Consider the following 16,228-nt stretch of genomic DNA (forward strand, 5'->3'; position numbering starts at 1 on the left):
ATTCTCTCAAAGTAATTGCTGTCAACAATTTTGTGCCTATTTATCTAGAATTTTGCATACTCTTATTTAGTCATCTAGAGAGGTTTATAACCCATCTATATTTCTATCTGTATCTGTATCCACACATTTCATCATATAAGGTTGGGATGTGCTACAAATATTGGTCTGCCACTGTCTTTTTCTATATATACTATATCATGAGCACCGTTCAGTTAGAGCACATGGATCTCACTCCATCTTTTTCAGGGCTGCATAGCATTCCAAACTATAGATTAAACAATCATTATACATCCTTTATTGATGGAAATTTGGATTGTATCTTTTTTGTCAGTAACACATAATACAATGATGAACATCTCTGTACATATATTTTTATGAATTTATTTTGTTTTTTCTTTTGGTAAAGTTCTAAAATGGTTAGTGCACAACTTGAAGGTATTTCAGCACTCATTCAGCATCAGATAGAACAAAAATCCCTACACATTTTGCTTCTAGAGGCTTCTCCCATAATCATACTTCCCCAGAGTAAATTCCAAACCTGAAACTTTGCATTTAATCTGTTTATTACAAAGCATCCCAAATGAGTTGTAGAGTCAAAACAAATACTCCACCAGACAATACCACAACACTTTAGAATGATGAAATGCTTAAAATAGAATATTTAAGTTAGAACTTGTAAATGAGATATAATTATGGCTCTTGTAATGAAACTATGCTATAGTGACATGTCCAAGAGCAAATTCTTTCCAGCATTCTTAGTATTGATATAAATGTCCAAGTGGTGAGCATATGTTTCTGGAATGTTTAATGTTTCTGGCGGCAGTTGGGCAGGGTCTGTCTTATTTTAGGGAAGCTATGTCATAGGTCAGTTAATACTTTCTTACGTCATTATTACATTCCCTCCAACAGATTTGATAGACTATATGGACATTTCTGAAAAAGCGACCTGAGCAGTCCAATCATAACAACATTATGCAGCATTAACTTTTTAATACAATTTATGTAAGGAAGGAAGAGTTCGCCAGAAGCACAGAAAGCTCTGTTGGCATGTACTTTGAACACATTGATCTTTGCTGTAAAGTCTTTGACTTCACTTTAACTTATGACACGTTACTGATCTAGTTTGTTAGCAAAACTACAGTTTATGGAAACCAGATTTCTTCACCAAAAGATAGTTGGAGATTTTTTTTTTCTCATTGTAGATAGCCCCAGTTGAATAGAACTAAGAACCTTAGTTTTGTCTTAGGAGAATAGGAATTATGGATTAGTAGTATATCAAGAGAAGGGCAAGGATGTTGCACCAAAGTGTCCAATCTGCAGGGTTTTTTTGATGCCAATGGGCATGTTGGATTTACAGAAGAAATTTTACTTGTATTTACATCAGGATTATAGAGTACTACAGTGTGGGAAGAATGTTGGGGAAATCCTAAAGGTATGACAAACTTTGGTCAGGAGTTCTCTAACTAAATCATGATCCACGTAGTTCCTTCCAATCCTTGTGTCTCTCACTTGGAAACTTCTTGGGGGATCATGGCATCTACAGGATTACTCAAAGGTGGCTCAGCATAAAAATTTACTTCAGTTATTCATCCTTTTTGGTCAAGAGTTTAAAAAAAATGTCATATAGCTATGGATAGCAAATGTGCTAGGGTATCATTTAAAATAGCATTAGCATATTTTGGGGGAGGGGGTACTGTTGCCTTGGTATATGCAAAGGGCTCATTTAAAATATGTGATTTATACCACTTTTATTATAATAAAATATACTTTTTAAAGGGAAAAAGAAGCAAGCTGAAATAAACAATTTTAATTAAAAATTACCATGACATTCTTTCTAAAAATTAGAGATCACTCTTTAGATAGGCTTTGAACTATCTGGTGGCTATTTAATTCCAGCCAAAGAAAGTGAAACCAGTTCTGTCTTCAACACTATTCCAAAATAGAATGTTCATGAACCATTATAAATATTGTTAGTGAAATGGATAGGTTATCCTGTTTTAATTTTTACATATTTTGATGATTTCCCCAAGAAGATGCTCTTTGAGTCATACAGCTACACTACTGAGCAAAAGAAATGTCCACATATCTTTTTAACTCTAGCAAAATAATAAGTGACAGAAACAAGGATATTTACAAAATTCCAAAAGCCAGATAATAGGTGCATGTGTCTTACCTTTCTTTTACGAAGTCTGACTTGGTTATCTGTGGGTTCATGTGTGGCCAGAGTCTCCTTTATGTGTAAACACTGCATGCCATCTCCTGAGTTGACCTTTGGAAGACTTCTGTTTTGATGTTCTGAGAAACCACTCTTCTCCAGGCCATTTTCAGCTGACATTCCACTAGGGCAGGAAGGAGGCTGCAGAAGGCAGCTTCCAGAATCTGTTTTTAATAATGGCAGTCCTCTGTCTGTACAAGGAATAGCCAAGAACTCATCTTGTACTGCACTGCAGGTGTTTCTTTCATGTTCATCTTTAGGGAAGTCGGGTTTCCTTCGATGCTGAGCAATTACAGCAGAATTAAGCAATTGCTTTTCCGGCACAATATCTTTCACATTCAAAGAATCACATGCATTCATTTTGGATGCATCTTTTATTTCACTTAGGCTTATATCCTTACAAAGCTCCAGGCTTTTACTCACCATGTCAACAACTTTTCTGTCCCCCTTTTCCTCTACCAGCACTAAACCAGCTCCACCAGCCATTCCCCAGGAGTCATAAGAACCTTGGTTACTTTCCATGATGGGCAGCGTCTTTACTAAGGAGCCTGCTCCTTTGATGCTATGTTGGTCTGATGTTTTAGGCCCTTGAGTAGTTAAAATCTGTTTATCATCTGTAAGATATAGATCAGAATCAGTATCCTCATCAGAAACATGCACTAGTGTTTCCGTGCTGGCCTCCAGAGAAAGAAACTGGTCTTCACCTTCATGGCTGTCATCTTCATCCACCTCCTTTGAAATGTGACCCATTGGCCTCCCAGGAATATCTCTCAGCTCTGAGCCATGACAGCAGTCTGGTAGTGAAACACACCTTTCTTTGCGGTCCACATTTAGAGTTGCATCTTTTTCCATACTTGCCTGCAAGCTGTCAGCTACGAGTCCATGATGACATGCTGTGTTACAATCATCAGAATTAAAAGGCTGTCCCATCCACTGGGTCACATGTTCTTCCCAGCTTCTCTTTCTGATAGCTACAGACATGTCATCGTAGTTTAACAACAGATAGAGAGATACATTCCATATGAGACTAAAGGAGATGAAACGATGAAAGATTACTTCAAATTCACTGACTGAAGAAGAGAGTAAGTTTTGTCATTGCACCACCTATTAAAAAATTAAAGAAATATACATAGTTCAGGATATAGTTCTAAAGTCAAAATATATCTTGGAAAAGAGAGCACTTAAGCTGTGCTATGAAAGATTCAGAGATTGTATAAAGCTTCTATTTAATAGCCTTAATAAGGTTATTTCTTTAAGAAGCAGGCTAATAGTAGAAGACAATTTCACATTCAATATTTCTGGTCAAAAATCATTAACAATACTTTTAAATGCAGCTGGATTGATTGATCTATTAATGAATAAAGATATACATATTGAATATTTAAAATTCCATTAGGAAAATGTTTGGATTGCTATACTTAATAAAATTCACTGGAAGAAACTAGTTGCTCTAGCTTAGATGCTTTCCTGATTTACTTTTGTGGACACAAATCATTACAGAAATCTATTGGCTGTTTGGTTTGAATTGCACTGAAGGCCACCAGGGAACTGTTCATGCAAAACTTGAGCTATAGAGACAGCATGTGTAATGTATTAGTGTGTGAAAGAGCTAATACAGATCCCAAACTACCAGAATGCATTTACTCCAGGGAGTGACTAAGAAACATGGAGTAATCCAGTTTAGCTCATATTAACACATAACTCATGCATAAGAAAGCATAACACACACCACTTAAAACGCCTTAGGATAAATACATTTACATGCATCTCATTGCTGCTATGACCCGCTAGCAAGCTAGTACTGTTGAAGCTTAGAGAAATTAAATAACTTGCCCAAGGTCATACATCTAGGAGGTAAGCCTGGATTCAAAGTAGGCCCCGGTTCTAAGACCCAGGCTTAGAAAGCCAACAAACTTCATCCATGGAATGTGATTCTACTGCCACCTCTTCCCTCCACACATCTTTAGTAGATATAAAATCTAAACTCTTCAGGCAGGAATTCGGGTGACCCAAAAAGAAGATGTGAGCATGATAAGACAACTGAAATAATTCTTCAGAAATTTCAGTCTCATTCTCTTTGGCTTCTAAGGAGTTTAGTTTGTATACTTCTGTTAGCATTTGGCCATAAAATTTTAAGTAAACAAGAAAACCAGACATAAGATAAGGTCAGAATATAAACACATTCCAGGTATCCATTCTTTTTGCCTTAAATTATTCAAAGCCTTAGTTAAAGGCAACAAATTATACCAGTGTAAACTCAACCTTATAAAAATGACTAATCCAAATGTTGTCCCATTATGAAACCTAACGACTGGACTGTAAAAGAAAAATCTTATTCAAGAGCAGACACTTCCAGTTTTTACACCACACAAGAACTGTCAGCACATAACATGGGTTGGTTTATTGATTTCAATCATAAACAAGATTAACTGAAGTGCTGGTTTGGGGTCACTTCAGTCTATTGAAAAGGACTATGACTCCCCACCAAAAATCGCAAGCTATTCTGACTAAGCACATGCCAGAAAGGTAAATATTCCCATCTTGTAAAGACCAGGAATGTACTAGAATTTTGGTATCCCAGACTGACCAAATATCATTCTGGTTACTATTCCGTTTCTTTAAGTGTCTGTGAGTATCTTTGAAAATGGTCAGCATTCACATTTTCCATGTTGGCATTCATAAGAAAATATAAAGTCCCTGAATTCCATGCATAAGTCATTATAGTGTGGGAGGCTACGGAAAGTGGAAAAAACGCATAGATGCAGGCCAGAAAATTTCTGCTTTCATGGGCAAATTTGGGTTGTAATAGGGCGGTTCTGTTTTAGATGCTTTCTTTTCTTTATTTTTATCCAGTGTAGAAAGAGCAGGCTAACTTAAGAAATGCCAAGTGGTATTAGTGTCATGCCTAAGCCACACTTACATTTAAGTTCAGACAATTCTGGTTTTCTTTCTCTGATAAAGAAGGAGAAAGAGTTTTATTAACCCCTTGGGGAACAGATTACATAAAATTTTTGCCTTTAAGTCCTTACCATAATATTAATTAGCCTACTGCACTCAACGTTGGCAAGTAGGTAAGTTTTTTTTTTTTTTTTTTGGATCCATGAAGCTTTTGGGGTCTTAAGAAACTCAGGTTATACCCCGTAGTTGCACAGTGATTTGATTTTATTTTATTTATTTTATTTTATTTTATGGCATGAAGGTTGCTAGTCTTTCTTTCTTTTTATTTACGGCTGTGTTGGGTCTTCGTCTCTGTGCGTAGGGCTTTCTCTAGTTGCGGCAAGCGGGGGCCACTCTTCATCGCGGTGCGCGGGCCTCTCACTATCGCGGCCTCTCTTGTTGCGGAGCACAGGCTCCAGACGCGCAGGCTCAGTAATTGTGGCTCACGGGCCTAGTTGCTCTGCGGCATGTGGGATCTTCCCAGACCAGGGCTCGAACCCGTGTCCCCAGCATTGGCAGGCAGATTCTCAACCACTGCGCCACCAGGGAAGCCCCTAGGTAAGTATTTTTATAACATCAAAGGAAGACAGTTCAACAAGTTCTGAGACAATCTAGCCGCAAAGAGAGATTATAAATTAGATAGATTTGATACAACATTAACTCCTTCTGTCCTAATTTCTAATCTACGTTCTTTGGACATTTCCAAATCATTCCTGTGAATTTATAGTGTCTTTATTTTGAAGACATAAAATTTCCTAACTCTCATTATGACCATCATCACTACAGTTTGAATGTTCATTCCATATCCTGTGGTCTGATAGATTGTTTTAAAAACTTTATCTCAACAAGCTTTCTTATTCATACTTCCTATTTTAATTCTGATTTGTAAGATTTATAGTTAAAACCTGCCTTCAGGATCTAAAGGCTGAACACCGTATTAATTAAAATATATTGTCCATCACATCGGAGTATATTGGCCTCATTTTCTAAGTCATCTGAATTGACTAGAATCTGTCCTGTAAGATTTAGAAGTCTTTGTAAAAGACCTCACTTTCCCTTTGAGCCTTCTCACCAGGCTGCCTTGTTCAAAATTATATTTCTAATTACCGACTACTTATTTTGCAAACTTCTACTACTTTTTCTTGTAATCACTTTTATGCAGTTTCATTCAGAATGAGCTCAGCTGCTGAGGATTTGGATGAAGGATCTGGAAAAGTGTAAGTCATTCCAGGGTGTTGATTTTATGAAGTGAATTTCCATGGGGATTTTTCACTTCTTAGATGCATGTGTTCAAACACCACTGTATTAATATTACAAGAAACTCTATGTACCTCTAATTATGTAATGATTCTGGAAAATATTTGTGAAATGCCCACATTTGCTTTTTGTGATATTAGTGCATAGGCTGTTTAGACACAGAGTGATTTAAAATTTATTGTTTGGGTTAATTTCATAACACCACTCTTTAACATAAGCATACAGTGGCATGCAGTGTATATTTTAAAATTAATCAAAATTGAATTACTGTACTAAAAAACAATTGAAGATATTCTAGTTTGAGAATCCCTGACCTATGTCTGACATCAAATGATCATGCTCTCTTTTGCACTTGCTCCTGAAATAAACACACACCTTGTATTTTGACCTAGAAATTGTCCCTAGGAAAGAAGAGCCTGATGGGAATCACTATTGCCGATACTATAGCCTGGGAAAACACGGTGCAGATGAAGTACTTGTGGCTGAAATCAAGTGGGCAGTACCTTAGAACTGAGAGCAACACTGCCTGATCATAATCATTTATTCAACAAGTGTTTATTTAGTGCCGAATGGGCTGCAGGCAGTCTACTAAACATTGGGAATATAAGCCTAAATATATATTATATTGTTTTATCCTTTCAGAAAACAGATGACATATATAGGTATATGTATACATACACATATACAAATAAATACACACACACTCACACACACATGCACATGATTGACTCCTGGGTTGTTTTTAAACACCTTCACACAGCTGCTGCATATTTAATAGAAGGCATAATAGTACTGCCAGTTTCTCTGTATTTTCCTACTCTCTCCTTAGATGGCTGGAGTTACTTTTGGTTTCCCATCAGGTCTTTCTTCTTAATTACCCATCCCATGTTAAATTTCTACTACTACTCTCTTCTCCTACTACTCTTCTCCTACTCTTCTCTCTTCTCCTACTACTGCTTTAATGCATATCTATATGTAATAGCTACCACATAGCTTGTACTCAGTCACTGGGAGAAAGAAGAGAAGACATGAGGGAAATAATCTCCTTTTAATTAAAGGTAGGTTAAATTCTCTAACATGCACTCTTGCAAGAATAGAGAATGCATCTGAACCAAGAAGGGAGCATTTCTACAATGGCCCACATTGTTGCTAATATAAGGGTCAAGTTGGTGAGGTGGAGAGATGGGGAATCTGGACATCCTAGAGTGATGTGACATCTTAATGTATCTTGGCCTACACTCAGGGAGTCACCTTTGCATGTAATAAGTGCCACCCAAACACTTATTGAATTGAATTAGATGATTACAGCAGAATCAACATATATACAGACATGATCACAGCTCACTGTAGTTCGTCAAATGTGTGCTCACTGATGGCAAAGTAAATCTTCCTGACTGAGCATTTGTGGAGGTCAAAATGAAATTCATTTTCTTGATGGAACTGTCAAAGAACAAATTATCTAGCAAACTAAATTGTGGCACATTTGGGCACCTTCCACTGCCCCCAACTCAATGATAACATGAGAGGAATGCTTTTCAACGCAAAACTGTCAAATATTCAAGAGGCTTAGGATCAGCGAAAACGCCTAGGACAGATATGATTATTCTTAATCCCTTTATGTAAATGCATGAACAAATAGCAAAAAAAAAAACCACATTCAAAGAAAGCATTTCTAAGAGTCTAATCAGGATAGCCAACTTTTAGTAAAAGACAATTAGTGCTTTTTCTTTAAAATATTCATGCTAACTAATCGAAATTAGACAGGGCTAGAATTAGGCTTAGGAGAGAGAAACCTTTAATAATGATGCAAAAACCTATCTCTGTATGACTACAGGCAGATTTCCTTTCTTTAGTGGCAATCTTTGTCTTAATCCTTCCCAAAATCATTATCCATCTACTTTTACATACTTTGTCAAATGTTGGAATTTACTCATTATGCCTCATTAGCTGTCTGTGGAAAAAACAAACTCCTGTTAAAATTCTTTACTGGTAAATTACTTAACGAAGCTTAAAATATTATATATGAAAAAGCTTCCATGTCTTTAGGCTGTCTGGAAATCATCAAAAGTCTTAGTAAATTACAGAATAAACCATGTATAATGAGCTAAGTCAGTGGATTAAGTAGTACATCACTTTTTCCGAGAGACACATCCAAGCTTCCATCATTTTTGGTCTTTAGAAGAAGAATGAAGAAATGGGTACCCAATTAAAATATTTTTTTAAATGTTTACCTATTTTTATGTATATATTAGTTTTACTGAGCTTGGTAAGTTTTTTCTCCTTCTTAGCTCTCAAATGTGTTCCAGGAATCAAGTAAATTTGAAATTAGCTCTGTCAATCCACTAGAATTCTGTCAGCTTATCAGGAAAGAACAGGCTGTTACAAAGTTGCAAGTTAATATTTCTGAGGTGCCCTATTTTTACCTCCAGCTTCCTACTATTTAATGTAGCCTCAGTAGTTTATAATTCCCTTGCAGGGAGGAACCCAGATACTGGCAGTGTTTGACTTACCACCACTTTGCCGCTCAGGTCAGCCAGGTTTGCGGATTCTCAGAACGTTTTTTTAAATAACCACGTGTAATTTGAGTAAATCTTTAAAAATGTCATATTTGTCTGATACCACTAAGACTTTCCTGGGGATAATTGGTTTCTAAGAGATCCCAGAATTAACACAGTCTTGGGAGACAATATTGCATCATGGATGCAGTAAGTTATAGACACCTGTTTTTCCTTCGGGATTCCATGTTTTATTTTTTTAGAAAGTACACTGTCTTCTCAATAACAGTGTTCCATCTGGTACAGAACCCTTTGAGCACCTAGAACTACGCTGTATCTTAGCTATTTCTTCAAATAAATTCATTAATGAATAATTAATCATTTGGTTTTTTGACTTCGTATCTCTTTTCTGCAGACTCCCTTATAACCAAAGAAAAGTATTGCCTTTGCTCCTAACTTATTTCACTTGGAATTTTTCATGCAACAGGAAGTAGCTTAGAGTTAAATTTGATATCAAAAGTTTGGTTGTCTTTTTTTTTAATGGCAAAGCAATATGATTGAAATGTGGTTTTGCCTTATTATAAAAAGATACTTCTATTCCACAACGGACATGAATTATAATGCTTTATCATCAGCATGGTGAGCTGTGGCTTTGCTTTAAGTGGCCACTTTCTATTTTTAACTTTGCTATCATTTCTAAGAACACTCTAAGGGTAGACACAGTAATCACCAAATATAAACAAGAGGGCTACAGCAACACAGGTGCTCAGACAGCTAGGTGACAACAGAATACTGAGATTTCAGTCATTTGGTAAGTACAACTTTCACTGAAATCAGGAACATGAAATCACTGAGAACTTAGCTACTTCTGTTAGGTTGGTATCCTATCAGGGATTGATGCCTCTAATATCAACTTTTGTCTTCTGTATTTAATATCTATAATTCTTATCTTATTTTGTCATCTTCCTATGTACATTTGAGCTTGTTTTTACTACCAAGTGTCCCATATACCCAAGTAATAGTAGGTGCATTAGAAACTTTTGATGATCGTGATAATAGTAATAGTAAAAGAGCTTCCATGTATTAAGCCTTTACTGTGTATCAGGCCCTGTATTTGGTGTTGCACTTACACTATCTCCTTTAGTAATAATACTCACAAATACTCTATGAAGTAAGTACTATCATTGTCCTGATTTTACAGGGAGAAATTTTGGCAGGACTAAGTAACTAGCTCAATCTCTAACACCTGTTGATGGGCAGTGATTATTACCTCTATTTTTTGTGAAGGCAAGATGTCTGTTAAAGAAACTTTTTTTTTTTTTCTGGTGATTTGCATTAGTTACTTAGGTTTTGTCTTCCCCAGTTTTCTCGCTTCTATAATGGGAATAATGAAAATTGTTGAGAGAGAATAATATTGAACTATAATAATAATGAGCTGATAATATATGTAAAACACTTAATCCATGGCATAGTGCAAGAACTCACTAGATACTAAATGATGATGATGATGATGATAAAGATGGTGATGGCAATGATTCATTTAGTTTTTGACGGATCTTAGCTGCAGAATCCATGGCTGAGTAGGAGCTGGAACTATCCCTTGCATGCCCATGTTATTTCAGTATAGATGAGTGATTTGACCACAAGGTGAAACGCCATGATTCTTTCTTTCTTGATTCATTTGACCTCTGCTTTTTAAAACAAAATATTGTTTGTTATACTGTATGCGACCCAATTTGTACATACAAAGTCTCATCTAATGCTCAAAATGACCCGGTGATATAAATATTTGCATTATCTTCCAGACTTTACCAATAAAAAGCAGAAGCTCAAAGTAGGATGGGGCATGCTTGAAATCACAGAGCAAGGATTTCAAATGGCAAAGATGCAAATCTGAGCCAGTTTTCTGTCTCTTCCCACGAGCTTTCCAGTACACCACCCCCATTTAAATTGTGGAAAATTCACTAGTGCTCTGCTCTCACTGGCCTCGTGTAACTTAACTTTGAACTATTTTTGGATACTCATGCTTTCTGCTGGCTCTTAATGAACTTGTAATGTCATCTTATGAGAGTGCTATTAACCTCTGGCCTCAGGCTCCGATGACTTTTGCCAACCTCTTATTTTCCTTCCTCTTTAAAAATTATTATTCTATCATTACAGGATGTCTGGGAAATTTTTTAAAAAGTCTCACAACACCAACTCTTCAGTGCTGGTTTTCCTTTCCTTTCTTTCTTCTTTCTTCTTTCCCTCCTATTTATTCCACAAACATTTATTAACAAACATGTATTGACAATACCTGACATGCTAGGTATTTTGCCAACTGCTGGGAATAAAAAGAAACACTGGTTGAATTTCTAAACTTGCTTTCTGATCTTCCTACTTCCTTTGGATCTCATTTCTATTAAAGGACTGATTTCCTCTGGATTATCTGAATTGTATTGCTAAACCATTTTGTTATTTCAGTCTAATAGGGAAACCTTTTCACACATACAAGCAACTACAACTGCTTTTTTCAGTCCTCTGGCTTAATTCATGAGCAAGTTTATACGCATGCTGTTTACATTGCCTTTCAGCTTTTTTTTACATCGGAATTCCTATTTAATCTTTTCAAGTTCACTTATATACTCTATAATCCACTGAATCAAAATCAATAATCTCTTTTAAACTAGGTCTCAAGATCCACACTTCACCTTTATTCTGTTTACCTTCTTCAAAAACTAAGCGCATCTATTTCTCAAAACCCTATGAGCTGACCAGCAGTTTAATGCCGAACTAGAAGTAGTATGCTGTATTTCTATATCCACCCCAAAGTCAATCTGGATTTGGGCTTCTCTGTGAACCTGTTTGATTTGTGCAACTAAGGGGCTTATCATTCACCTGGGAGAAGAAGGTACAATACTTATGCTATTTCCTTCAAATCTGGAGGAATTTTCCCTCATCCTCTTTAAATTCTCATGTACAATTCTTAACGTTTATTCAGATAATAAAATTTTCTGATCCAGATCTAAATCATCTCTCATTTGGAACTTTGTTGTACTATAATGATTTCTACAGAGAGAATTCTCATTGTAAGATGATATTGACACCAATTCATTCATTCTCCAAGAGGAAACAAATGAAGTAAAAACGAAAGACACATCTTAAATGTCCCAGTTCAGAGTTGTTTTAATCCTATAACACCCATCCTCTATAAGTAAGATTAAACCATGCCTAAAGTATTTGTACTGAGGTGTATGGTATGAGCAGGTTTGGATAGGGCCAGAAAAATTCTCTTTTTTATTACAACGTCCTCAAGAAAAAAATAAAACGGTGTACTAGGCCCTCTAGTAATCATGCCATCAGTTGTACAGGCTATTGCTTTACTGCATTTATTCCTCATTCCAATCATGTAGAGTGTGGAGACACTGGAAGTGTTGAATAGCCTATTTTTAAGTGGTAATAACATCAGGAAATCCAATCTGGTTCAGAAAAATGGGGAAAAAAAGCATCATGACTCACATTTTCTCTAAGGAAATGGTATGTGCTAGAAATGACACATATTAGTTTTGTTAGAAAGGCTCTCGCCATGGAAAGTGCAATGTTTTGGCGTGCACAGCAACATATACTGTCATATATGAAGAATGTACAGATGAAGCAGCCAGCTCCTCCATTTGACACTGCACTGGTCAGCCATTTATTTATATACTATAACAAATTCTGCATGCTACAACTAAAGGACTTTGTAGAAGGCTCGGAGGAGATATATGAACCAATTAAAGGACTGTAAATAAGCTGTAGAAGGGGAAGATGAAAGGAAGTGGGTTTATTTGGCCTAGAAATGTACACTTATGTTTTCACACGTCCATTTAGGCTTTTCACATTTCCACTGAGGTAGAAACCCACAGAACTGGAAACAGGCTGCAGCAATAGAGATTTAGGTTAGATAAATAAAAGGATGTCCGGGCACGTGAGATTCTTAAGCCGATTCCAGTGGGGGGCAGTAAAATCTTTTCCGAATGTCACTGGTTAAGTTGATTTATAAGGATACCATTTGGAGGCAAGGATATGAATCAGACAACCTCCTTTCTAGCTCTATGTTTTTAAGAAACATCAGTTTAAAGTTAATATAATTATTAGCATATGGATTGATTTTCGTGGCATAAACATGAAATGTAACAAAACAGTCACAAACAAGTTACTCCTTTAAAATGTTTGTTGAAGGCATAAGAAAACTTTTGCATTTGAGGAAATTTCATTACTTAGTAAATTTGATTCTTTTTTAAAACCATTAATGTATATTTTTTTCTACACTGTAATACTGGTGGCAGCTGTAAGCCTTTTTTTAAAAAATAAGCATTACAATTTTCTGTTTAAGGTAGCCTTCTACCGGATTCAAATATATTCATACTTTATTATGAGCAGTTATTATTTGAGAACAAGGTGATGTCATATTAAGTTACCTGAATTATGATACAGGGTACTATGGTTCCACTGTCATCTCTTCTACTAACTAGTGGTGTGACCTTGGACAGGTCATTTTTGAATGTCATGCTTCAGCTCCCTTTTTGGCACCTTTAGACAGTGTTAGAAGAGGTGACCTCTTATATTCTTTCCTTCCTTAAAATTCTATTGAGGAATTTTATTAAATCATAATTTAGACAAGTCAATATTTTATTTTTAACATACTTAAAAAACAGATTCTTTTTATCACTTTTAGAAGTCTTAACACAACAAATTGTTAGTGAGTAGTTAAAATTTGTCAATATAAGTTATTCTAGCATAAAATTTAAGCATAATTAGCTAATACAGCAAAAGGTCACCTTATACTATGTAAAAGTTTATGATGAAAACACTTGATTTCTTATGATCCAACTGTCAAATAGCTTTCATATTTCATTTGGGATCTTTTGTGTTCATCTAATAGATTTGGAAATATGCATGGATATTTGTTCCCTTCACATACCATTCCATATGATTTCTATAAAATAATGATTTTCATTCTAAATATTCAGAAATATAACAGTATGTTATGCATTAAAACTCTCTGCTATGTCAGTCATTACTAAATTTCTTTTCTCATATACTGCACATGTAAACATAACTTAAATACACTATAGCCCAGTGGAAATGTAATTTTATGATTACATGAATTATGAATGCAGATCAGCTTTTCATATGATTGTAGTGATTTCCAGCTGCCTTAAAATAGTAACAATGAATGTCATTGTCATTGAGATTTACTTTATTCAAAAATATTCACACAGAATATGATCTGAGCAGTGAATAGTGAATTCAAGAAAGTTAATATAAATTAAATCCAATTCTGATCTTTAAATTTTTAAAAATCAGATTAAATACTATTTAGGATAGAAATATTTGTAAAATTTCGTGTGTTTACTCTTTTTAAAAATAAAGCATTTAAGCTGTGCATTAGCAGTTTGACCTGTGGTTGAAACTGGGTGGGGAAATATTGAGGAATCTAATCTTCATATTTTAAATGAGACACAAAATTTTCTTTGGAGATGCATCATTAAGAAAAGTCACTCTATAGCGGGATCTACTTTTCCTGTTGGCAAAAGACGGGGAAAGAAAAAAAATCATTTACACCTCACAATGTGTGAGAATATGTATCTGTTTCATATAAGCCATATAATAGGAAAACTGGTCTGTCTTCTGGCTCCAGTCATAAATAAGTTAAGGATTAAAAAGGGATGAAAATAAGATCTTAGTTTACGGAGAAAAATCTCCATGGAGCCTATTTTAGAATTGACATTTTGCTAAAACAATTAGACTCACAGTTTTTTACTTACTAAACTTTTTCCACTTCTGATTTCGTGGCTCAGCTCTAAAACCTAGGAAATCACCACTCCGTGCAAGATGCTAACATTTCTCTCAATCTTTCTGCCTCTTCAAAGATTGCCTCAAAGCGTAAAGATAGATAGTCCACAGCGTCTTACCTAGACGAGGAGGAGCTGAAACGCCGAGGCAAGACATGCTTCAACACTCAGCCTAGGAAAGGAGTCCGTCCCCGTTAGTTTCTCCAAAATATAAGTTCACATTTCGTGGTTGAGATCATGGCTCTATTCTAAGCAGTTCTGCGCAGTGTGTGATTCTAACAAAAACAGCCTCCGCAGCTGGAGGGAGCCTTAGCTGAAGCCGGAGTCTGTCAAGGCGTTCCTAGTGACTTCTGTCTAGTAAATTCAGACTGATGTTTTGCAAAAGGGGCCTCCACAACCAGGCCCAGATTGCCTGGGAAGCATTTCCTGCCTCTGAGTGGTGTGCATGTGAGAAAGACTGAACCGAGAGGAGGGGAGGGGGGCAGAGCAGAGGCCCGCCCAGGCGATTTAGGAGTTCTGATTTTACACAGAACTTAAGTGAGTTTGTCAAAACCCTTGAGGTGATTAGCTGGAGAGTCATAAAGCCGTAGAGCTTTTTCTATCTCACGCTGCTTATGAAAAAAAAAAAAGAAAACATCGTTCTCTCCTTCCTCTACAACTTTTCCACTGTATTCAATGTATACACACAATGTAATCAAAATACCTTTGCAGTGCTCCTTTCAAAAGATCTTTTAAGGGAGCAAGATGCAGTTAGTTTTAATACCGTAATTCTTCTAAATTTGAAAACCTTTTTAACGCTCCTTCATTTAAAATGCTGCAGCCTGATATACCGTACCTGAGAAGATCTGTAAGTAAAATCCTAGGAATCCAGCGAATAGAACGTTTTCTTCCAGATCTCTCCGACCCCAAGAATCCTTCCCGGAATTAAAGTAGTTTGTGTCATGGCATAGGCAGTATTGCCTCTGGTCAGAATCCTCCAGTTACACACATCTAGCGCTGGAAAAGCAGAAGACAGACTCCATCTTGATCCTATTACAATCTTGCTGACATTAACCACTTGCAACTGCTTCCATCCAGCAGGACAGAGTGCCCGAATCACTCTAAAGCAGCTCACAATATCTGCATCCTTCCTCCACGCAAATGTTGTGAACTATCGTCTGTTTATCTTTTCTGCTTTCTTGTGCCTCCACTGGATGACTTCCTCCTAGCTGCTCTAGGCTGGGAACTTGGACTACCATTTGGTTTTGATTAAAACCAGACAGCCAACTCTGGAGAATTTAGGGAATAAGCTAATGGAAACTGCAAGTATGGCTTTAATTAGTACATCAATTAATGATAGATGTTCGCTCGTCTTATAATAAGATGACACAAATATAAACGCAGAGGAAGCTCAAGTCGTTTCAGGAAAGAAGTTGCACCAATTCTCCTTCCTTTATGACCCAGAATTCTCTTTAGGGAAAGTGGAAGGAAAGAAGAGAGATGTGGCCTTGGGACATCCAGGTTGTGGA

General features: G+C 36.2%; 1 protein-coding gene across 5 annotated transcripts in view; it reads right to left on the minus strand.

Moving 5' to 3' along the window:
• The window catches only part of DLC1 (DLC1 Rho GTPase activating protein), a 404,379-nt gene extending 388,460 nt beyond the window's left edge, over positions 1-15,919 (minus strand). The window contains exons 1-3 of one of the 5 annotated variants that reach the window (XM_082374916.1): positions 14,841-15,503; positions 2,920-3,319; positions 2,174-2,829 (exon numbers count right to left, since the gene is read on the minus strand). In XM_082374916.1, coding sequence (XP_082231042.1) covers positions 2,174-2,829; positions 2,920-3,196 — 933 coding nt within the window. In that variant the 5' untranslated portion in view covers positions 3,197-3,319; positions 14,841-15,503. Of the gene's footprint in view, positions 1-2,173; positions 7,595-14,840; positions 15,505-15,555 lie in introns of those variants that run through there. The other 4 variants (XM_082374914.1, XM_082374907.1, XM_082374915.1 and 1 more) reach the window with 4 other exon arrangements.
• Positions 15,920-16,228: the final 309 nt, after the last annotated feature.

The sequence above is a fragment of the Balaenoptera borealis genome, assembly GCF_965194805.1.
Source record: "Balaenoptera borealis genome assembly, chromosome: 21".
NCBI classification, from domain to species: Eukaryota; Metazoa; Chordata; class Mammalia; order Artiodactyla; family Balaenopteridae; genus Balaenoptera; species Balaenoptera borealis.